General features: G+C 44.0%; 1 protein-coding gene across 1 annotated transcript in view; it reads right to left on the bottom strand.

Annotated features, from left to right (window-relative positions):
* LOC111141506 (beta-1,4-galactosyltransferase 5) overlaps positions 1 to 23,631 on the bottom strand; it is a 73,436-nt gene that overhangs the window by 8,332 nt on the left and 41,473 nt on the right. The window contains exon 2 of the mRNA XM_022494110.1: positions 8,903 to 9,037. Within this exon, the coding sequence (XP_022349818.1) occupies positions 8,903 to 9,037 (135 nt within the window). The remainder of the gene's footprint in view (positions 1 to 8,902; positions 9,038 to 23,631) is intronic.

Here is a 23,631-nt window from a genome sequence, read left to right as displayed (position 1 = left end):
TGCGCCTTCCAATCCTGACTGGCTCTCCCCGTGCCCGCTGCGCAGATGCCGTCCTGAGGTCTCCCCTCCTTGGTGTCCTAGAGACTCCCTTCAATTCTCACCAGTGTGAGACCTTACTCTGCCTGGCTTCAATTTCTCCCTTTTTCTCGCTAGAAAACTTCTTGCAAGTAGCTTCCTAAGCAGGGGGGATGGAAGTGTTTGAAACCTTCCACATCTGACTGTTTTTGTTCTCACTTGATTCACAGGGTGCCGGGGTTTACAGAATGCTCGGCTGGAAACAATTCTCCCTGAGGATTGTGCGAGTGCTCCCCACTGCCTTCTAGAATCCACCTACACCTGTTAAATTGGAAGCCATTCCAATCCGGCTCTTTGTGAAGGTGACTGCGAATTTCTTTCTGGAAGTGTGAGGAACTTTGTCTTGGTTCAGGAAATGTCACATTTCTATTCCGAGTTCTATGCTCGCCCACTGTGTTGACCGTTTGACCTTTACAGTCTAGAAACTCGTATGCTCCTGTTCTAGAATTTGGGGGCAAGACTAGAGGTTATCACTGTGGTGATGATTCCCTCCCTTCTGTATTCCGCACTCTCTTTCTGGAGAACAGAAAACACGAGTTAGATGTCGGACCTCCTGGTCCTCTGATTTTCTCATCTTCTCAGTCTTTTTTGGGGGGTGCCTGGGTGGCTCAGTGGGTTAAGGCCCCTGCCTTCGACTCAGGTTGTGATCCCAGGGTCCTGGGATCGAGCCCCGCATAGGGCTCTCTGCTCAGGGAGGAGCCTGCTTCCTCAATCCTTTTTTTTTTAAAGATTTTATTTATTTGAGAGTGAGCACGCGCACGAGTGGAGGGAGGGGCAGAGGGAGAAGGAGACGTGGACTCTTTAGTGAGCAGGGAGCTGAACTCAGGGCTCCATCCCAGGACCCCAGGATCACGACCTGAGCGGAAGGCAGGCACTTAACCAACGGAGCCACCCAGGCCCCCCAGCCCTTCTTTTACTTTTCATTTCTGCTATTTTTTTATTTTAAAAAGTCATTTTTATTCCCTTTGGGATTCATTCATTATTTCCTGAGTGTTCATTTCTTACAATATACTCTTTTTTTCCACGTTTGCAATCCTTTTCCCCTCACCCTTGAGAACGTGTGACAGCTGTTTTGCATTCTTCTTCTCCCAGCATTGCCTGTGTCTCTCCATCTGCTGAGCCTTGTTTGGTCTGATCCCTGCACAGTGCTCCTTTCACTGCTCACATTTAAGAGTGGGGCACTAACTGCAAGGGCTTGGCCTGAGGTTTTCCACTGCAGAGTGTTCTGGCCAGAAGTCTGGTTTGGGAGCCTCCAGCACCAGTATCTTAGGTTCCTTCTTGGTCCAATCAGATTCCCCAGAGAACGCTATTTTTTTCTTTTTCTTTTTTTTTTTTTAAAGTAATCCCTCCCCCCAGTGTGGGGCTTGAACTCACAACCCTTAGATCAAGTCGCACACTCTCTGACTGAGCCAGCCAGGTGTCCCCAGAGCACTCTAGTCTTAACCTCCTGCCAGAAGGCTGCAGTCCTCGCTACAATACAAGCACACTGCGACAGGAGAAGAGAAAGGGGTTGGAAGCACTCAGGCCCAGCCAGGAGCCCCCAAGCTGAGGGGCCCCTGTTTCACCATCCCTGAGGGCGATCAGGTCTCTAGTCCTCTGCCAGGATGGGAAAAGAACCTGGGTATCCGACTGCTTTTTAAGTACCTTTCACCCAATTTTTATCTTAGCTGTCACTTTCATTCTCATCTGCAGAAGTACCTGATACTGCTACTTCCCGAGCTTCTGGAGGGTTCTAGGGGGTAGCGGCTATCCCCGCGGCCACATCAGCAGTCCCATTTTCCTGGGTCTGCTGGGCCCTGTATCGCTGGCCTGCCTGCTTTCCGACTTCCAACTGCTTGTTCTCTTCATTCTTTGGGGTTTGTGCCACTGAACCACACACATGTGCACACGCACACCCCCTCTTTACTGTCATGTTAGTGGGGCCTTGAGAGCGTGAAGTGGGTGCCTTTTTCCTAGGGAGTCTGTATGAAGGGGCCCTCCAACTTTTTTTTTTTTCAGGTAAGGAAACCAAGGCATCACATACACCACTGGTACAACTACAACAGAGACCCGACTAAGGTCTGGGTTAGTGATCTCTCCAGTGCGCTGCACTGTTTTTTCAGAGTATGAAAATCCCTCTCGCCAACCCCCTTTGGGATTCATGCAGATTCTATGAAAATTAAAACTTCCTATTCAAACTCGCTTTTGCACTGGAGAATTCTACAACCTTCAACTCAGATATTTTTCAAGCAACACTGAGAGGGTTTCCAAGAATCTACGGCTAATAAATACAGGGAATCCTTTCACAGGGGCACAGGCTGTCCACTGTGCAAGTGTCCACCGGACACAACTCTGAGAGTCCACTGCAAGAGAACGAAGTCTCTTAAGAGGGAAAGAGAGGAACACAATGCTTTCTGTCCTTTTCAGTAGTAGCTTTCCTGACAAAAACACCAAGCCTGCATTTACAGACATGAACAGCATCGGCATGAACCCTAACAGCAAGATTACATTTTTGTTTTTTACAGAAATTACAGAAATCAGCCCCAAAGTCCTCAGTTTGTACATGCAAACGTGTCCTAAATCGATCCTTTCTGAAAGTACTGACACTTCGAAGACCTATGTCAAGAATCTCCAGTACTAATCATTATTCTGGATAATTGTGATTTTGCTTCTTAATTACGTGTGTGTGTGTGTGTGTGTGTGTGTGTGTTTAAATATATAAATGATTCTCTTTAAGAAAAGTTTTCATGGGTGCTAGAAAAGGTGTATTTTGTGATATGCACACGTGCAGAGGGAGCAGCTGTTGCAAACAGCACCACAGTAATTATATTTGCCTCTGAAGGAGAAGAAATTCCCAGAGGCATTATAATAGCATTTTCATAAGCAAATTAAAAATATAAAACACAGAAGTAGAGAATAGTAATTCTGGGCAATGACAGAACCAAGCCTTAGAACTACAACCTAAACAAGAAATAAGACGTAAAAACAAAAACAAAAAACTAGCGTGCAGAAGGGCTAAGACACTTTCTAGCCTTAATGATCCTACCTTTGGGGGTTTGCGTGAAGACACAGATAAAGCCCTTCTACTCCCGTCAAACACTAATAAGCCTAGTAGCAACCAGCATGAAACAAAACAAGACAAAATCAGCACCACTTATTTTTTTTCTTCTGATTGCCAAATTAATGAAGTCATTTTTTTTTTTTAAAGATTTTATTTATTTGTCAGAAAGAGAGAGAGATCACAAGTAGGCAGAGAGGCAGGCAGAGACCGAGGGAGAGGCAGGTTCCCTGCCACGCAAGGAGCCCGATATGGGACTCGATCCCAGGACGCTGGGATCATGACCTGAACCGAAGGCAGCCACTTAACCAATTGAGCCACCCAGGCGTCCCAATGAAGTCATTTTTTTAAAGACCCCACAAATACACAACTTCTAAGTGGCAGTCGCCTTGCCCTACACCCTGAGGGGGAAAACCCCCCACAAAAACCTCCATTTCCTCATTTCTAATTTAAAATTTTTTACATAAAAATGTAATTGAAATCTTTCTCACTAGTAGAATTTTTTTTTTTTTTTTTAAGATTTTATTTATTTGACAGAGAAAGACAGCGAGAGAGGGAACACAAGCAGGGGGAGTGGGAGAGGGAGCCTGATATAGGGCTCGATCCCAGGACCATAGGATCATGGCCTGGGCTGAAGGCAGCTGCTTCATCAACTGAGTCACCCAGGCGCCCCTCACCAGTAGAAACCTTCTAAAGAAGTGGAAGAGGTAGAGGAAATTAACTGCTTGTGACCTGATAAAGCTGCTTGGTTACTGTGGGGTGCCAGCTTGCCCAGAAATGGGTATGTCCAAATGACAGCTCCTTCCTCTTCTTCTTCTTCCTTTTTTTTTAAATTTTATTTTTAAAGTAATCCTACACCCAGCATGGGGCTCAAACTCACAACCAGGAGATCAAGAGTCACAGGCTCCTCCCACTGAACCAGCCAGGTGCCCCTTCCTCTTCCTCTGTGCGTCCCTACTGCGTGAGGGAGCGGCTTCGAGGATAGAGCAAGCCTGCTGAACCTCTCTGGCCATGGCTTTATTTTTTAATTTAACTGTAATCTATTTTAAATCAGGACATGTTCTCCCAGCAAGGGAGGTAGAAGGGCAAAGAAGGCACTGCTTCTACATTTATAAAGTGGAAAAACAACAGACATCCTTCCTACCTACAAATTCAGATGGTATCATGATTCAACTCTGCTTCACACTGGTGGTTCGGCAGCCACGCCTGCACATTAGATCATCTACGAGGCTTTTAAAAATCCTAATAATGCCCAGGCTATTTCCCAGACTAATGAAATAAGAACCTCTGGGGGTGGGGTGCAGACATTGGTATTTTTTAAAGCCCCACCTTGTTGGGGGGGGTTTCCATGTGCACTGGGGTCGACAGGGCTACCCCAATACACAGGGGTGGCTAAAATCTGCCTTTTCCTTTATCTTACCATATCCAGTTGAGCAGGGACTGGGAAATGCTGACCAACAAATTTCTAAAGAACCACCAACTTCCCCTTCCGTTTGAGAAAAGACCGAACACTTGCCCCTCTGCTCGAAAAATGTGGACATTTGTATATACTAGAATCATGCCATCAGAACCAGTATCTGTAAAATGAAAGAATTAGCATTTTTCACATGCCTAAGGATGACCCCTGCACCTGCTGGGTGAGTACAAATAAGGAAGACTATAAACTAAATGCCTAAAAACCACGGAGAACGAGGGGAAGAATATCTAGCTCACTGAACAGATTACAAAGCGCCCCAGCAATGACTTGATTCACTTTATTCGCCTCTGGCAACAGTCCTGCTTCCAAGAATGTGGGCAAGAAAACATTTTTCTGAGTGTGTGATTACAAGGGGCTTGGGGCCAGAGGTGTGGGAAGGTTTGCACGCATGTGTGTACGCATGTGTGTAGAGAGGTAAGAAATCTCCCTCTGGATGAAAGTCACAGGTAGAAGGGCACCTGCCAACTCCTATTTAAGGACAAGAAAGGACAGGTCACCCAACCACTCGCCTTATCTATAAAACTAAGTGGCAGAGGTGGTGGTGGTGCCTGGCTGGCTCAGTCAGAGAAGTGTGTGACTCTTGATCTCAGGGTGGTGGGTTTGAGTCCCAGGGAAGGGGTAGAGATTACTAAAAAACATAAATGAACTTTAAACGAACAAACAAAAAAAGCCCTAAGTGGGAATTTTCTTCTGAAGCCAATGTTCTTTTGAGTATCTCCCCCTCTGCTCACAGGAAGTTCTGTAGGATTCCTGATCTCATACACACAAGGCTTTCAGTAACAGCAAGAAACTTCTCCAGGTTATCACATCAAGTGTATTTCCTGGCTCACCGTCCTCATCCCTTACAGTGCATTCTTATTAGACGATCACCACTTTAGCGTTCAAGGGAAAAGAAAGCTAGCATTACCTAAATGTCGCATGAAACTTTTCAGCTACCCTCAACCTCACGAAGGCTACTGAATGTGGGTGTGAGTCCCCAGCACTGTGTCCAGGGTTGGGCAGCAGAGGTCAGGGACCACCTCAGTCCTGCTGCTACCCTTGTCAAGCCCCTGGTGGCTCCTGGCCAGAGTGGTCGGGTCAGAAACGACAGTCCCCCCAACGGTCTTGGAAGCTTCAAGTGCAGGGTGCCCTCTCCGACGGTGCCAGGCAGAGAACTGATTTGAAATGAATAAAAACAGTGCGTTTTCACTCGATACACTTCCCGTGAACTAGTATTTCCTCTTTAATACCCACTCCCTTCCCTGGATGTGCCAATAACACAGAAGCCAATTAGGATGATAATCTTGAAATTAGGTTACAACACTTAAATGTTTTCTTGTTAAATCTATTCACTCATGCACTCAAAAACCGCATCCTGAGGGCCTATGTGCTAGGCAGTGCACAGCGCGCTGGGGCTACACGGATGGGAGAGGCTATGAAGGCACCGCGCGGACCCAGAGGTCAGCAGGCCCAACCCCGCAGCCACATGAAGTCCGTAACTCCTGGCTGCTTCCAGCCTCTCATCCCTAAAGTGGGGACACGGCAGATACGCTACTGAGTTCCTCACAAGTCCATGAGGCAAAGCAAGTCAAGTGTCTAGCACACAGTAAGACGGCCCCTGAGAGCAAAGACTTCCAATCTATAAGGGAAACAGACACCATGAACACAAAATGAATGATTATTTCAACCAGAGGGATGCTGAGAAAAATTATTTCAGTGTATGATAATTTGAGAATAAACACATGCCATGTCAAATAATACCAGGTCCCTAGATAAGCCTTCCAAGGTACAACTCGGTTGGTGCTTAGTTTTCAAGGTCAGCCACCCCGGAGGAGTTAGTGAGACTTTGTGCCCTGCTTGTGCCCCTCTAACTTCTGAGAGAGAGCAGACTACTTCGCCAAAGGCCCAGATGGAAGTCCCACCGGTCATGTGACCTCGGAGAGGCATGAACACTCGGACAGGATAAATGTCCCAGTGGCATAAACGTTCCTTTTTCCTGATTCCTCAGGAGAAAGAGCTCTGGAGAAGCAGTCAGAGACTCCCTACTTTCTTTTTAAGATTATTTATTTATTTATTTGACAGACAGAGATCACAAGTAGGCAGAGAGGCAGATAGAGAGAGAGGAGGAAGCAGACTCCCCACTGAGCAGAGAGCCTGATGCGGGGCTCGAGCCCAGGATCCTGAGATCACGACCTGAGCCAAAGGCAGAGGCTTAACCCACTGAGCCACCCAGGCGCCCCTCTGTTTGGATTTTTTTAGGACTCCCAACTTTCATCACCCGACGACAAGCAGGTTTGAGGCAGGGTTCAGGGAAAGTCACATGACCCAGCCACTCCAAAACCAAGATTATTTGTATTACGGAAGAAATGGAAGTCACCTAAAATCCTGCCTACCCACAGGGCCATGCTGGAGTTGAGGGAGACAATGTGAGAGGGGATTATTTGCAAAACCTAATGCCACACACAATGAATTAGGAAACAAAAGTGCGCTCAGCCTTCTCCCATGGCTTGAGGCGCTCTACAGGTTCCTCTTCCAGGTCTGGGCCACAGCTCAGGTAACTGTCCCCTGAAACCACAATTTGGCAGAAAAGCCCTGGGAAGTCAATCACTTGCTCTTTGCAAACAACAAGAAAGGAAGTGTTAAAGCTTCAGTTTGCTAACTATACTCCTTTGTTACTAAGCTGGCCAGCAGGGCAGAGTGAAGATAAATGAGGATGTGGTCAATTCTTTTAAGGATTTCATTTCCCTCTGAGAGGCAATGCTTTCTCCTGAGACCCCAAGCACCACAGAATTCTCATCTGCAATGTTTGCAAAGCGATTTCACATTCCACAGTGAGCTCTGGACAACTGAAGAACTTACTATGGAAGAAAAGAGGGCTGATTTGAAGGAAAGAATATTTCTTAAACTGTACTCATAATACTGCACTAGGTTTGAGTGAAATCGGTTAAGGAGCCACAGGAAAGCACACTAGTTCTCAGTTAAAGACATAAAAGGCAAATCATCAATGCTTAGCAAAATAATATCTCAGAATCTATTTTTTAAATAAAAATCATCCCTGGCCAGACAGGAGAAGCTGCACGACCGTCCCATTTAACCGTCTGGAAATACTTTTCTATGTTCAATTTTTGGAAGAGTTAAAAAGAGAGACAAAAAAGACAGCTTTCAAAGGTGAGGAACTTACCATGTTTAGCCTCTATAAAAATAGTTAGAGTCAAAATCATGATTCAGAAACAAGTTCTTTTAATATAATGTTAGGCAAGCCATCTAACCTCTGTGTTCTTTTTTCCTCTTTATATAATTAGTGCTTATAAGATAATAAAAACCACAGGTAAAAGACTGAGAAGGCAGAAATGTTCACTCTTGTGTCTGTGATTGCTATCTTTAGCTAAATAGTCTGCATGCTTTCTGCAAAGCTGATGATGCTGAGATTACCACCGAGAAACTCCGTCACGTAGCCGGAACTAAACCACAGATGAAAACCACGGCTGACCACAAAGGTAAACCAGGTAAACGATCAAACTTTTCTTCCAGAAATCGCTTTTTTGATTCGTGGAGACTGTCCCAGATTACATGAGCACTGTGAAATGGGAATTTGTGGAGTCTCAAAGCATTGGTAAAGAAAGAGGTGAACTAGTCCTGCTGGACTGACCAAATTCGAGTGTAGTGCAACAGGAAGAACAGAGCTGGACCAAGTCTTCAGTGCGGCCGCCCTGGCCGGATCTGCTTTGAATACACTGTGGACCACCACTACCACCTCCACACGCAACTAAACAAAACAAAACACGCCCACCAACCCCAAAGTGTTAAACCATACAATCATTAAGTGAAGGAACTCTGGTCGTGTGGAGCATTTTTCGTAATCAAAAGTATTTCCAGAAACAGCTTTGGGTCCTCCTCTTTTGCTTGCGTCCTAAACACATGCCTCCTTTCGGCCACCCTTAATATACTGTTAGCAAAATGAACAAGGACTCATTTTGCAAGAGTCTCTTTTTTTTTGTAATCAGGGAAGACGCAGCCAAACCTTCTTTTACAATGTACTTTTCCCCATCAAAAATAATTATTTGAACCAAATTTACCTCTGTGGGGAGAAGACATTCTTTTTTTTTTTTTTTTAAGATTTTATTTATTTATTTGACAGAGATCACAAGTAGGCAGAGAGGCAGGCAGACAGAGAGGAGGAAGCAGGCTCCCCAGCAGAGAGTCCGATGTGGGGCTCAATCCCAGTACCCTGGGATCATGACCTGAGCTGAAGGCAGAGGCTTTAACCCACTGAGCCACCCAGGTGCCCTGGGAGAAGACATTCTAATCAGACCACTGCTTTACTAAAAATATACCTGAGTCATTCACGCTGCTGTTCCTCTTGGCATAAGCACTCCGAACCACCTGCTCATAGACCTGAGCGCCAATTGTTCTCATGTTGTCCCGGATCAAAATGCCTTGAGCTTGCATCATGAAGAGGTAGGTGTTCACTGCAGAGAACAGAAGGGAAAGGGAAAAGAGCTGAATTCAAAAATAATCATTAAAACAAAACAAAACAAACACAAATACTTGGGGTTTCTTTCTTTCTTTTTTAAACTTCCTTCAGCTCTAAAACTCCCCAAATGCCTTAACTTTATTTTCCATACTGGGGTCTACGTTTCCAGGATACCAACATTTCTTGGGTAGCTCAGTAGGACTAAAGGGAATTTCTGTCAATATTCAGCAGTTTCAGGGGGAAAAAAAACCACAAACCCATAAATTTAAAAAGTATATTCCACCAAATTTACTCTTCAAATATCCAATCTGAATTCTGGCACTGTGATGACCCGAAACCTTTATGGATTGGATTAAAACATTTAAAAAAGATCTCATCTCCCTTTAACTTGACCTTCTTGACACTCAACAGCTATACTCCGAGAAAGGAAACCACTATGCCTACTAGAAACTATGCCTACTAGAAACATTTAGGTCCAGATATGGTCCTGGCAATCTCTGAAAGTGGTGGACTAAGGCTCCAACAACTTTTCTTTGGGGGATCTGGAGAGACAAGAAGATAATGAAAGACCGTCATCAGTCGGACCACCAACCCGCCCCAGCCCGAAAGCCCAAAGCGATGGGCAAAGAACCCGCAACTTGATCCAAGTGTCAAGTGAAACATATTCCCTTCGTACTACAAATACTGAACTATCACATTGCACACCTGTGACCCATCTGTCAACTATACTTCAATAAAAGCAAAACAAAACAAGATAGTTATTCTTAACAATTATTCAGATTAACTATCCCATTGTCATTCCTGGGGAATGATCTCCACTTGTGCTTTTTTGAAGTGTCTCTGAGATGTGAAACTAGGGAGTCACAAAGACGAGCGAGTATGGTTCCTGTTTGCTCCCTTGCAATCTCAAACATCATGTCATCCATTTTCAAGAAATACAAGGTTTCAAAACACAATCTTTTTTTGAGGATTTTATTTATTTACTTGACAGAGAGAGAGAGAGAGCACGGGCGAGAACAGGAACACAAGCAAGGGGAGAGGGAGAGGGAGAAGCAGGCTTCCCAGCCAGCAGGGAGCCTGATGCCGGCTGGATCCCAGGATGCTGGGATCATGACCTGAGCTGGAGGCAGATGCTTAACGAATGAACCACCCAGGCGCCCCTCAAAACACAACTTCTTAACCAGCCATTCTAACCTACCCACTTTTCTCTTCACCACAGTACAAGGGGGGTGTCTTACAGGGGTGGCACATTTACAAATCCAAACTCCGGTGTGTGCTGGAGAGATCATCTGAGCACCTAACTGCCCTCCAACCAGGCCCCTGGCAGGGAAGGTACCAGGGGCCTGGGCCACTCCGCCAGACTCATCCACGAGGCCTCGGGCTGTCCTGGCTCTTCCATTAGGCATGTTTTATGGACACCACTTCATTATTATCCACAGTGTCCTGCACACAATGGGCAGTAAATAACGGCTAAGTGAATGAAGTGTAGACGTCAATTTACTTTATTTCAAGCTACTCTGTTTGGTGCTTGGACTGGAGACAGGGGTGGGGATGGGGACAGACCAACTGGCACACTTGTCCATGAAAACCCAAGGTGGCCCACATTAAACAGAGACGTAAAATCTTGCAAAGGATTTAAATGATCTCTAAGGTATATCCTGAGCCATAAAATAATTTAAAAAAAGTCAACGTTTGTAATGCTTTCAGAAATGAGGTGGTTTCAAAGTCGGCCTTGCACCAACGGGAAGACAACCACACATTCACTTCTGACAGGGGCAGAGGAGAGATCAGATAGAATATTTATTCTCTACAGCCGGAGATGTTATTGGAAAGGACCAGCTTCAATCTTTAAAAAAGTGTAATTCTGCGAAGCCTCTGAAAGCAAGAGTCACATCCCAGTTTTAATCTACAGCAGACAGCACAGGTCACAGGAGACAGGATTCTAGAAATATCCCTAAACAGAAGATTTAAACTCCATACAATATCAAATTTCTAATGTGGTTTCAAGGTATTTTTTTTTAATCATTTGGGCTACAGAATATGTACATTATACATATTATATATAACTGCCCTAAAACCTTCCTTCCATCCCCAACATAATACGAAGCAAGCTGCTTCAATAATATGAAAACAGTGGGGCACCTGGGTGGCTCAGTCGGTTAAGCGGCTGCCTTCAGCTCACGTCATGATCCCAGAGTCCTGGGATCAAGTCACCACATCGGGTTCCCTGATCAGCAGGGGTGCCTTCTCCCTCTGTTCATGTACTCTTTCTTTCAAATAAATAAATAAATAAATAAAGTCTTAAAAAAATATATGAATACAGGTATTTATTAAACATTGCATGTAAGGCTGTTAGCTGGGCACTGTAGAAACATACTACTTCCCTTCCCCTAAATTTCAGTCTTCCGGGGTACTTTTATCTTCTGTACCACAAAGGACACTGTTGTTGGCCCCTCTTTTAAATTCTCCCCCCTTTTTAAAAAGATTTGGTTTTTTTTGAGAGAGCAGCGGGGAGGGGCAGACAGAGAAGGAGAAAAGCAGATGCCCCACTGAGCACAGACAGCAATTGGGGGCGCAATCCCAGGACCCCAAGGGCCAGATGCTCAACCAACTGAGCCACCCAGGCGCCCTTCTCCCTTTCTTTGATCTGGAATCCCACGTGGGGCCCATGAACTTGCACTTGTAGCAAGCTCACAAGTGATACCAAAGTGGGGGGTCTGAGGACATTTCCAGAACCATGGCTCTAGAGAACTTCAGCTACAGAAGAAACCATGAGTAACATTTGCTGAGCACTTAATTACATAATTCTTTATCTCATTTAATTCCCATAATTATCCTAAGAGGCAAGTAATACTATTCAATTTACAGTCCATGTCTAGGCTCCAGCTTCTCCACGCAGTTTCACCAACGGACCCACCCCAGGTGTACCTATGCTCAAAGGACTGAGCTTTAAGACCCTGCTCATCCATGCTCTAGCCGCAGCCTCTCCCTCAAAGATTTCAGGAACCCACATGGCTTACACGATTACTAAGGAGCCAGCCTCTCCAACCTTTATCCTCTCCACAAAGCTGCCAGATGGATTTTCTGTAATTACAGATTTATCCACACTGCTCCTGCTCAAAAGCCTTCCATCCGGGGGCTCCTGCTCTCCTGTCTGCCATGCAAATCTCATTAATCCTTCAACCCCCAGTTTACATACTTCGTCAGTCTTCTTCTGGAATTTCTGTGCTACTGTTAACAGATGATCAAAACTGGGCCCCTTGTTTATATTTTGTCCTAATTGGCTAGCAACTGTCTCACATGTTGGTCTTGCCATTCAACTAACAAATGTACACAAACCACCTATTAATGCTTTTGCTGATTATCTATAGGAATTAGCACAACGCTGAAAAAAATAAAAGGCCGAGGAAATAAATTCTGCCAAACAAAAGAAAATAATCACAAATTCACAGTCTCAGGACTGGATGGGATTGTGAAGAACACTTGTCGGCACCATTTAATGCTTCCACACCAAACCCAAAACTGTGCCTTCCAGGAAGACTGAGTCAGTATGTGAGCCACAGCTATCTTCGAAGAAAATCCTACTTTGGGTTTAGTCCAAAACGTTTCCCCATCACTTTACCCACTGGTTCTCATTCCACAGTCAAATCCCTCCCCCCCCCCCCCGCCCTCCCCCATAGCCGAGGGCAGTACTTTCTATTTCCCTCCACCCTCACCTCAACCCACCTAACCTCTCCTGCCCCACAAGGCTAGGCAGCCCCACTTCCTTTGTGCGCCCCTCTGCATCCTGGCTGCTGGCCTCTGGATGGAGGCCCAGCCGTCTACACTTGACGAAGGGTGGCGCCATGCTGACGGAGCCGCCGGGAGCGGTCTGATGGGCCCAGAAACGAGCAGGACTGCCACCTGTTCCAGCTGTTACAAACTGGTCTACTTAAGCGCCTCTTGGGAGAGTCACAATGCAGGATAACACGAGGCCAAAGAAATTCTGCAACAGAGATGTTCAATTATTTAAAACTGGCCACTTCCCAAATCAGCCCCATTTCCTCCGCATGATAACTAACAACATCAAGTGATTCTCTGCAGAACTCTGGGAAATTCTGTTTTATTAACAGAATTTAGAATTTCCCATTACCTGTAGGTAATCAACTGATAATTGCTGATTGTCACTGATAACAGCAGCCACACCACATTACTGATTCATATGAAGCTTGCTGGAGTCAAAAATCCTCTATCTTTTTAGATACGGGCTACCGCTGCCCCTTGCCTCTTTTGTGCTCATGCAGGTGGTTATACAGATCAAACTAGAGGACCTTACAAATGTTCCCATTAAAGTACTGTTACTAAATTTGTGTGTGGCTCTGGCCTGAGCTAGAAAGTACATAGGCACACACACATTGCTTTCAATCTAAATTATCTCATTTAAATCACATCTTTGTGAGGTAGATATCATCACGATTTTTTAATTTTAAATAAGGAAGTCAAGTCCTCCAGAAGTCATTTATCCAAGGTCACAAGGTCAGCAAAGTCAAAAACCCGAGAGGTGAAATCAGGTGTTCCCTAAGATTTTGATGAGCTTTGGGGAAAACAGTAGTTTCCAATAATATGGTCTTGATCAATGGTGACTGAATCACAGCTAAAAAACCTAATTTAAACTGGCACACAGTGGTTCTAGCCTCCATGGTGTCAACAAATTATCTATGGAGCACCTGCTTTCCTGGGTACTTTTTACAGGCAGTACTAGGCCACAGGGAGCCAAGGATGCGTAGGACAGTACAGGGTAAGGTACAGACACATACAAGAAATTATCATGCAGGGTGATAAATGCTAAAATAATATTTACTACAAATTCAGGCTTACTAGTAACTTTTTTACGCTTTCACGAGAAACCATTATTATTATCGAGGCCCAGTACCTAGGTTGAAGGATCTCTTATGACCATAATGCAATGGAGAAAAGTAAGCCCCATTCAGGTTTGCATAATTGGAAATTTCCATCCAGGTGCCAATGTAAGTAGCCTTGGGCCATGACTTTAACTGGAGCGTTTCGGGGAGCAAAGCACTGGGTCTCCTAATGGGAAGACACACTCTTTCCCTTCCATTAGAATTCTGGTCAGCCTCCATATCCATATGAAATCAGGTAAATGATTTTCACTTGAACACACACATTAATAAATGACTCTAATAAAAATTCCTCACAAGATAATGAGATCTGACATTCCAGATGAGGAGCAAAATAATCCAAGGAAAAGACAACATTACAAGATCCTATATACTTAAAGAGCTCGTAATTTGTTATCCTAAACATGTGTAATTCCTCGTGTTTGTTACATCTGGCTTGGTAATCTACAAGGATGAAAAGAAAGCCATTCTTTTCCTGACTACTTTTTTTTTTTTTTAAGATTTTTTATTATTTATTTGACAGAGAGAGATATCACAAGTAGAGAGAGAGAGAGAGAGAGGAGGAAGCAGGCTCCCTGCCTAGCAGAGAGCCCGATGCGGGACTCGATCCCAGGATCCTGAGATCATGACCTGAGCTGAAGGCAGAGGCTTAATCCACTGAGCCACCCAGGCAGCCCCCTGACTACTCTTAAAGATGTGTCTTATCTCCAATAAGCAAACACCCCAACACGAACACATGCACGTACACACACAGCCCAATCTGCCTTCCCTGCTTTATCTTCCCATTTGATATACTACACATTTTCTTATTTGTCTTGTCTACTGCTACCTCCCTCACTAGAATGTGAGCTCCATGAGGGCAAGGAGCTATACCCCTGGTGGCGAGAACAGTGTGTCTGGAACCCAGAAGATGCACAACCAATATGTGAATAAGCCAGTCAGGACACTAAACAATGGAGTCTTCTGAACTTGGCTGCGCCCAAGGAGGCAGAGATATGGGATTCCAAGCCCTTCTCTTATATTAGCTACCTCTCCTTTAAGAGAAACCCCAAATGTTGTTCCATGAACTAACCTGTTCCTAAGAAAAATTCAGCAATTACTTTTTACTGATTGAGCAAAACTGCCAAATAGATTAGGTTTTCCCCCCAAAAATGTTCTCAGGTATTCCCCTCCTCCCAAAGTTGTCTGCCCCCCCCAATGTTCTTAATATAATGCACAAGTTTATTCAAAACCTTATACAAAAGGGGCACCTGGGTGGCACAGTCAGTTAATCATCCAACTCTTGCTTTCAGCTCAGGTCATGATCTCATGGGTCATGAGGTCAAGCCCCACATTGGGCTCCCCATTCAGCAGGGAAGATTCTGGTTGAAGATTCTCCCTCTCCCTCTGTCTCTTTCCCCACTCTCATGCATACTCTCTCTCTTAAATAAATGAATCATCATAAAAAAACAAAACAAAATGAAACCTTGTACAACATTATCTGTAACAGAAAAACACTGAGGAAAAACCTGAATGTCTATCTAAACAAGATTGGTTGAATAAATTCTTGTACATTCACATGGATGGAGGGAGAACTATAAATTCTCGTACATTCACATGAATGGAGGAAATACTATGAGGCCATAAAGAAAAGAGAGGAACCATTAAAAATAGTCCCAAACTGGAAAGAACCCATAAGTCCTTCTACAGTAGAACAAATTAAAAATTTGTAGCTTATCTGGATCTTGGAATACTAGACAGCGACCAGAACGAACAACCGTAACTATATGCAACCATACCGACCGATCTCTCACACATCATGTGGAACAAAGATACCAAGGAGCACGTGGTGTCACTCCGTGTAAATAAAGCTGAAAACAGGCACAACCAGTGTATAGCCTAAGAAGTCAGGAGAATACGTATCCTTGGGATGGGTGGTGGGGTTGAAGGGGGCTTCTGGTAATTTTATTATTTCTTGGGCACACAAAGGTGTGCTCGTTTTGTAAAAATTCATCAAGCTGTTCATTTATTTGTGAATAGTAAGTATATTTCCATAAAATTTATGCCCCCCCCCCAAAAAGAGTAAAGAAAACCTGTAAACTGAATTCCAGGATATCTTGTTAAATGAAAAAAAAAAAGCAAAAAGCCTTAATTGTGTGCGCACACACACACGTGTGCTGTTTTAGCAATGAGGTGAAATTTATACACTCATACATTTTTATAAAAAAAAACATACAAAAGGCAAACCAGGTAAAACACTCCTTATACACCTATTATGTGCCAAGAACTGCCCTCTGCTCTGTGGTAAAAAGTTAACTATAAATAAGATAGAACAGTCCTTGTGATTATCTGTTAGTACATCACCCAGACAAGGAAACCTGTAACTGGTCATGTGTCCAAGGGACAGGAGAGTGGCTCTTAATCATACTGTGAGGCGGGGTCGGGAAAATACTCTCAAGGAGGTGGAGGCTAGAGGCACCTGGGTGGCTCAGTCAGTTAAGCGTCTGCCTTTGGCTCAGGTCATGATCCCAGGGTTCTGGGATCGAGCCCCGCATTGGGCTCCCTGCTCAGCAGGGAGGCTTCTCCCTCTCCCTCTGCCTGTCGCTCCCCCTGCTTGTGCACACTCTCTCTGTCAAATAAATAAATAAAATCTTGAAAGAAAAAAAAGAAGAGGTTGAGTCTAGGGTCGGGTCTGGAAAGAAGAGTGCAGCATAGGCTGGAGAAGAGCACCCAGGAGGACGAACGGGCATCAAGGGAGAAAACGTGTTTGAGAATCAAAAAGCAGTTCAGTAGGGCTGGACTGAAGGGTATATACTGCAAAAACGGGAAGCTAGAAAGACAGAGGCGGTGAGATCACAAAGGGCTTTATGTGCTATATTTAGGGGCTTGACATTGAAGAAATAGTCCAGGATCCGATTTCCAGTGGGCCGACTAGCAGGTATTAATCAAAACAAGTGAATTCACAGCTACTCAGATAGGCTGCAGATAAGGGACTGATATTTTTAGTCTCTAGACCTAAGTTCCTTAATCAAAGGAAGAAAGTTTGGATGAGCTGACTGAGCCTGTGTGTGCAGAATCCCACTTGGTTATTAAAAGTTGGGTGTTGGGACGCCTGGGTGGCTCAGTTGGTTAAGCAGCTGCCTTCGGCTCAGGTCATGATCCCAGCGTCCTGGGATCGAGTCCCACATTGGGCTCCTTGCTCATCAGGGAGCCTGCTTCTTCCTCTGCCTCTGCCTGCCATTCTGTCTGCCTGTGCTTGCTCTCTCTCCCTCCCTCTCTCTGACAAATAAATAAATAAAATCTTAAAAAAATAAAAAATAAAAAATAAAAGTTGGGTGTCCAAGTCTTACCGAAGGCCATATTTTCACTCTACGTGAAGCAGCAGGAGGAAACATTCTGTCTGCCAAATCCTGGAGCCAGCAGATGGAGTGAAAAATAGAAACCTGGGGACTACTCATACTAACTACAGTGGGGTAGGGCTGGGGGGGAAGGGCAGGCTTCTGGAGTGGGCAAGGGGCCGCTTCGCATTCGAGTGGGCTGCCAGACTCCGTGTTCTTTCGCTGGGTTCACTCACACCAGGCATCTCTGTTCTGTCCACCCCTACAGACCATGCAATGTGTGATTTATAACAGTGTCAAATACAACGCAGGAAAACATGCCTGCAACAAATCTTACGAACCAGGATTATACCCCATTCGGATGTCCACGCTCTCAAAATAAAGAGCCGGAAAAGAGAGAGAATGTAACGAGAACAGAAGCAGAAAAGGAAGAACTAGAGGAAAAGGGAAGGCTGCTTACTTTCTCCCCCCTCCCCCACATATAAGAGACAAAAGATAAGATGCAAATGTAGGGGAAACAAAGAACAGAGATGTGTCATAGGAGTTTTGGACTTGAATTTTGCCGTGGGAGAGTACTGCAAAACCTTCACTACCTTTTTTGACCAATATTTTCTGAAAAAAATAAGAACCAGAAAAAATAACTGATCTCACCACCGAAAACAGAGATCATCGATGTTCACTGTTCTGTACAGAGGTGTATAAAGAATGCATTCACTAGTGTTCTGCTTATAAAAAGAGGATTCCTGGGAGAAGGAATACATTTCCTGAGCCCCTGTGTGCCAGCACTTTCCCAAATACCTGTGTCATCTCATTCCCTCTTTACATTAAATCAGGGTAGGTTACCACCCTCATTTTATAGATGAGGGGCCTCAGGACTGGAAAAGTAACTTGACTGTTTGTAGCCAAGATTTGTCTCCAGAGTCCGAGTATTTAAAAATTTTATTTAAAATTTTTATTTACAGAATCCAAGTTTTTAATGAATACTATGTTCCATATTTAATTTTTTTTAATTTACAGAGTCCAAGTTTTTAATGAATACTATGTTCCATGATCTTCTTAGGTTCTCAAATGCCTAGAAATCCCTTAAACACACAGCTCGTGTTCCTGCACTTTGCTTACGGATTCCTTTTATCGGGATCTTCATTGTCAATATCGTATCCCCAATTGGCTCCCAATATCATATTTCAGTAGTCCATGCCAGTGCTCATGCTATACAGTATGGTGAGTCCCTAAAACTTGAAGTTTTACAAAAATGTAGTAAGTTTGAAGCTCTAATGTGAATCCTGAATTTTTGCATTTCAGATCTACTTAAATGTTGGAGGCTTATACTACACACTGAGAGATATTAAGATCCAAGGTTGTGGGCGCCTGGGTGGCTCAGTGGGTTGGGCCGCTGCCTTCGGCTCGGGTCATGATCTCAGGGTCCTGGGATCAAGTCCCACATCGGGCTCTTTGCTCAGCGGGGAGCCTGCTTCCCTCTCTCCCTCTCCGCCTGCCTCTTTGTCTACTTGTGATTTCTGTCAAATAAATAAATAAAATCTTTAAAAAAAAAAAGATCCAAGGTTGTGGGTGCACAGTGACACATATTTAAGAAAGAAAATAAACCTGTTCTGTTTTTGTTTTTAAGACGCGAGGAATTTTTTCGGGGCACCTGGTAATAGGCCTCCAACTCCTGATTTCGGCTCAGGTCATGATCTCAGGATTGTGAGATGGGAGCCTGGTGTGGGCCTCTACACTGGGTGTGGAGCCTGCTTAATTAAGATTCTCTCTCTCTCTCCCTCTGCTCCCCCTCTTCTCCACACTTGTGCATGCGCTCTTAAAAAAAAAAAAAAGATGCAAGGAATTTTTTGACAACAAATTTACAGCCTTTGGCACATCTATTTTAATGTTCAGGAGCAACTGTTTGGCAATTTTCACACAAGAAGTATTTAAAGAAAACTGGGTGTTGGCAGGGGAGACATCAAGAGAGTAAGGAACCCCCAAAACTATTTTGGGGGAAAAATTTCACTCGCCAAGTCTTTTTCTTTCCTGGTTCTTCCCATCTGAAGCAGAAAAACCACCAAGTCAATTGCAGGTTCTGATTTCCACCCTCCCTAGTTATTATTCCCAGCTATTAAAAAAAAAAAAAAAAAAAAAAAAAAAAAACCCAAGTGGTAAAAATTAACACTACGAAATCCTCTGTAAACATTTCCACCAACCTGTTAGTCTATTATCTGTTAAATTATTAAACTGTACATGAGATTCAAAATGAAAATTCTGCCCGAACAAGTATTAACTAGCCAAGCAGCCTAAGGCGGTCACTTCAGCTTTCGCGGTTTCCCCCCAAATTCTTAACAGTATGATTCCCAACCTCCTCAAGTACATACCCACAAGAGGGGCTTAGCCAACACGGATGCCCCAATCCTGTACTGTGCAATCTGCACGGAACCCTGGGTCAGAAAAAACTAGAGATTACCTTCCTGGCGCTGCTCACACTGAACGCCTACAGCCCCCCTGGCCCTGCCCTGGGGAGTGAAGTCTCAGGGAGGGCCGTGATAACACTGTTGCTGCCGGCTCCAAACAAAGGCTCAGCCCAGCCCTTGGGCCTCACCTCCCCATTGCGAGGCCACCACGCCTCTGTGTGAATACTCTGCTGAAACCTGGTTCATACTAAACTGTCCTGGTCCCTTTCATAGCTTTTCCTGGTATCACCCCACCCCTCAGGATTAGAATGACTTTGGCTCTTTTCCCACTGACACATAAAGTCTTATCCATGACCCCAGATATCTGAGCATGGCTCTTCCAGCAGGATGTAAGAATACGGACTGTCTTCTTTATTTTTTTCATCTATAATGTCTGATTAATAGTAGACACTTAGCAATTTATTAAATTAATGAACTACGGCTCAGCACACAGCACGCTGTTATGGCCGTTTGGTGGAGGTGACCTGTTTTCGAAAGCTAGAAGTACTGGCTTTTCTGCAACCACACCACAAAGATTCAACCAGAAAAGGGCAAACAGAGTGAAACTTACACTTGACTAACTGCAGGTGTTAAGCGTAAATTGGTATAACCCTTTGGAAAAACTGTTTGCAAATTCAACAAAGAGCCATAAAAATGCTCATATCCTCTGACCAAGCAATTTCAAGGAAACTATTCCAAATATGCAGACATTCTTTGCACAAAGTCTTTTATTAAATGATTTCTAAAAGCAAAAACTTGGAAAACAACTCAAAAGCAACAAAAAGGTAACAGATAAGTTAACTGTGATACATACAATTAGCAGAATCTTTTTTTTTTAATATACATATTTTTTTATTTGTTTGACAGACAGATTACAAGTAGGCAGAGAGGCAGGCAGAGAGAGAGAGAGGAGGAAGCAGGCTCCCTGCCGAGCAGGGAGCCCGATGTGGGGCTCGATCCCAGGACCCTGGGACCATGACCCGAGCTGAAGGTAGAGGCTTTAACCCACTGAGCCACCCAGGCGCCCCCAATTCGCAGAATCTTATGCAGCTTTAAAAAGCTATGAAACTTCAGAGACACAACAAATGTAGAATACCTAGCACAGACTACCATACTTAACATGAACAAAGTTCTGTTAGATTATCGTAACTAGTGCTAAAGAATAAGCATATGCATGAGGCAAAAGAAGGCTAGAGGCAAGGTTACCCATTGGCTTACTTGTTAACAGTATGTGAGTTGACCTTCTCCTGTTTCTACAACGTCACAACAGTTAAAAAAAAATTTATATATATGTATGTATGTATGTGTATATATATATGTATGAAGGATTCCTCCAGCCAGACTGAATTTATCTGACAATAGACATTAATAAACAGAACATTCATGATTTCATTCTTTAGCTGTTAGGCTGGGGGTGTGGGGAGCAGCAAGTAGGTAAGGTTTATGCAGCTGTCATACTTGAATTATCTCCACATCAACACTCTGTTCTAGAAAGGCTGTCGATAAACAGCCACTCCTCAAGTCCTCCCCGCCTTGAAGCCCAGGAGAGCTTCTTAGAACTAGAAATGTCAACAAGATCCAGGAATTTACGTACTGACAAGGAGTTCTAGTTTTCTGTCTCTCCGGGAGTGGATTATTATGTATACAGCACAAATGATAGGTATGATGGGAAGAGTAAGAAACTCTTCATAAAAATCTTCCTTCTAAGGAAGATGGTGGAGAAGAAACTCCTCGACTGGGGAAGTCAACAATACCAGTGTTGAGTTCCATCCCTGGCTGGCTCTGTGGTTTCTGGGCCTCAGCCACCCCATCTATACAACATTCATGTTGAACTGCGTGCAGCTTTCTCAATCTTTCCAACCAAGCCTCAACCTCCATCACTGAGACAAAGGAGATCTGCAGATAGAACTACACTGCATGCATTCAAAATATAAGAGTAGAGAATACGGAAACATTCTGATTCTTCTCCCTTCCCTCGGGTCGTTGAGGATCACTGAACTGCCAAGTCTCCTTACATTCAAAATCTCACAATTCTAAGGCTGTTTTCTCCTTTCTTCACTTTGGAACATTCATCTGCCTTCTCTCCTCTTCCCTTCCACAACTGGTTAGGGTTTGACTGTCCTACACTGCTGGCCTTCACTTTTGTAACAATGGTGCCTCAGCCCCCTGATAAAACTGGAGGGCCTCCGAATGGATGGGAAAGCACATTCTCAGAGCCACCTCCTTCTCCAAACAAGCCCGTCAGGACATTACACTGAAGCTACCTACAGTAACAAGAGTCATAAAAGGGCTTCTAATTCTCTGTATTTCCTTCCTCTTATCATAGTGAAAAACTATGATTTAGTGATGATTTAAAAGAATGCAATTCTACAGCAAAGAGCTGAATCTCTTTACCTATGAAATGCTATCTGCCTACAGCTGAGTTTCTTCTATCCTTTTGCAAATGTGAAACCCAAGATTTCAGGATGAAGCTAGAGAAGTTGCTTCCATTTTCAAAAGACTGATAATAATGGGGGTGTCTGGGGGGTTCAGTCAGTTAGGCTTCCGACTCTCCCTTTCAGCTCAGGTCTTGATCTCAAGGTGGAGAGGACAGGCGCCGAGTTGGGCTCCAGACTGGGCATGGAGCCTACTTAATAAAAAATAAAAAAATAGAAAGGGACTGATAATAATAAATGCTGGTGAGGATGTGGGGACATAGGTATCTCATGCCTGAGGGAAGGAACATAAACTGGGATAACCAACCCTTAGAGGGCAACCTGGAGATGCATGTCAAAATGAAATGCTCACACTCTAACCCAACAGCTACCACTTCAGCTTTTCATCCTAAAGAAGTAACTGGATAAATTTGTATGTTCAAGGATGTTTATCGCAGTACCATTTACAAAGACAAAACCACAAACCCACCTCCATGTGCAAAAAAAGGGACTAGGGATAAAAATTAAGGCAAAGTCACACCATGGAAATCTAAGCAATCATTACTTCATCTAAAAAAAATCATCCTGTAGAAGAATGTATATAGTATAGCATATCCGAATTAAAGAAAAAGACACAGAGGAAAATATACACATAAAAGTTTTAAAATTTGTACATCAAATGTTCAGTGGCATCTCTGCTTAGAATTATGGGGTTTCTGCACTTTCTTTTCTTTGTTACAATGCAGCATTTCCATGGCAATCAGAAAAATCCTTGCATAATGAAGAAGTTCTCTGTTCCAACAGCGAAAGTTCTTGCAGTAACCACATCTGTTTGAACTGACCCCAAATTTTGAAGTTTCCAGAGTTACTGAGAATCCCTTTTTCACAGAGCACCCACTGAGTATCTATGAACACACTCTAGGAATGCTGTCTTCAAACATGGTCTTCTTCTTTCATTTCTTTTTTTTAGAAGATTATTTTTATGAGATAGAGAAGGAGTGAGCAAGCGAACATGTGCTCGAGGGGTGAGAGGCAGAGAGGGGGAGCGACTATCAAGCAAGCCCTGTGCTGAACTCGAGCTGAGCTGAAGCAGGGCTCCATCTCTGACCCTGAGCTCATGACCTGAACCAAAACCAAGAGTCAGATGCTTAACCGACTGAACCACCCAGGCACCCCTCTTTCTCTTCATTTTTTAAACAATCATTTTAATGATTTTAATGGCGGGGTCACAGGCAGTACACAAACACAACCAAGCTTCTGCCTTAGTAGCTCTTCACTCTTTACTGCTCCAGACCGAAATAATTTCCTCAATCCTAAACCATTATTTCACCTTCACCTACACCCTAATGATTCATAATTACCTTAGCACTTCCGATCCTTCTAGTTAAAACCTCACCAAGCACGCTTCCTCTACCTAGCCCACGATCCCGAAGTATCCGTCCACGGACAGTTCTTTGGCTGCCCTCCTGATCCTCTTTGGGAAAGGAGATTATTCTCCATGTCCTATGGGGATAATATA

This window comes from Enhydra lutris, unplaced genomic scaffold (genome assembly GCF_002288905.1).
Source record: "Enhydra lutris kenyoni isolate GAN:26980312 unplaced genomic scaffold, ASM228890v2 scaffoldscaffold6, whole genome shotgun sequence".
Taxonomy (NCBI): domain Eukaryota; kingdom Metazoa; phylum Chordata; class Mammalia; order Carnivora; family Mustelidae; genus Enhydra; species Enhydra lutris.
This window is presented reverse-complemented; position numbering and strand designations above follow the sequence as displayed.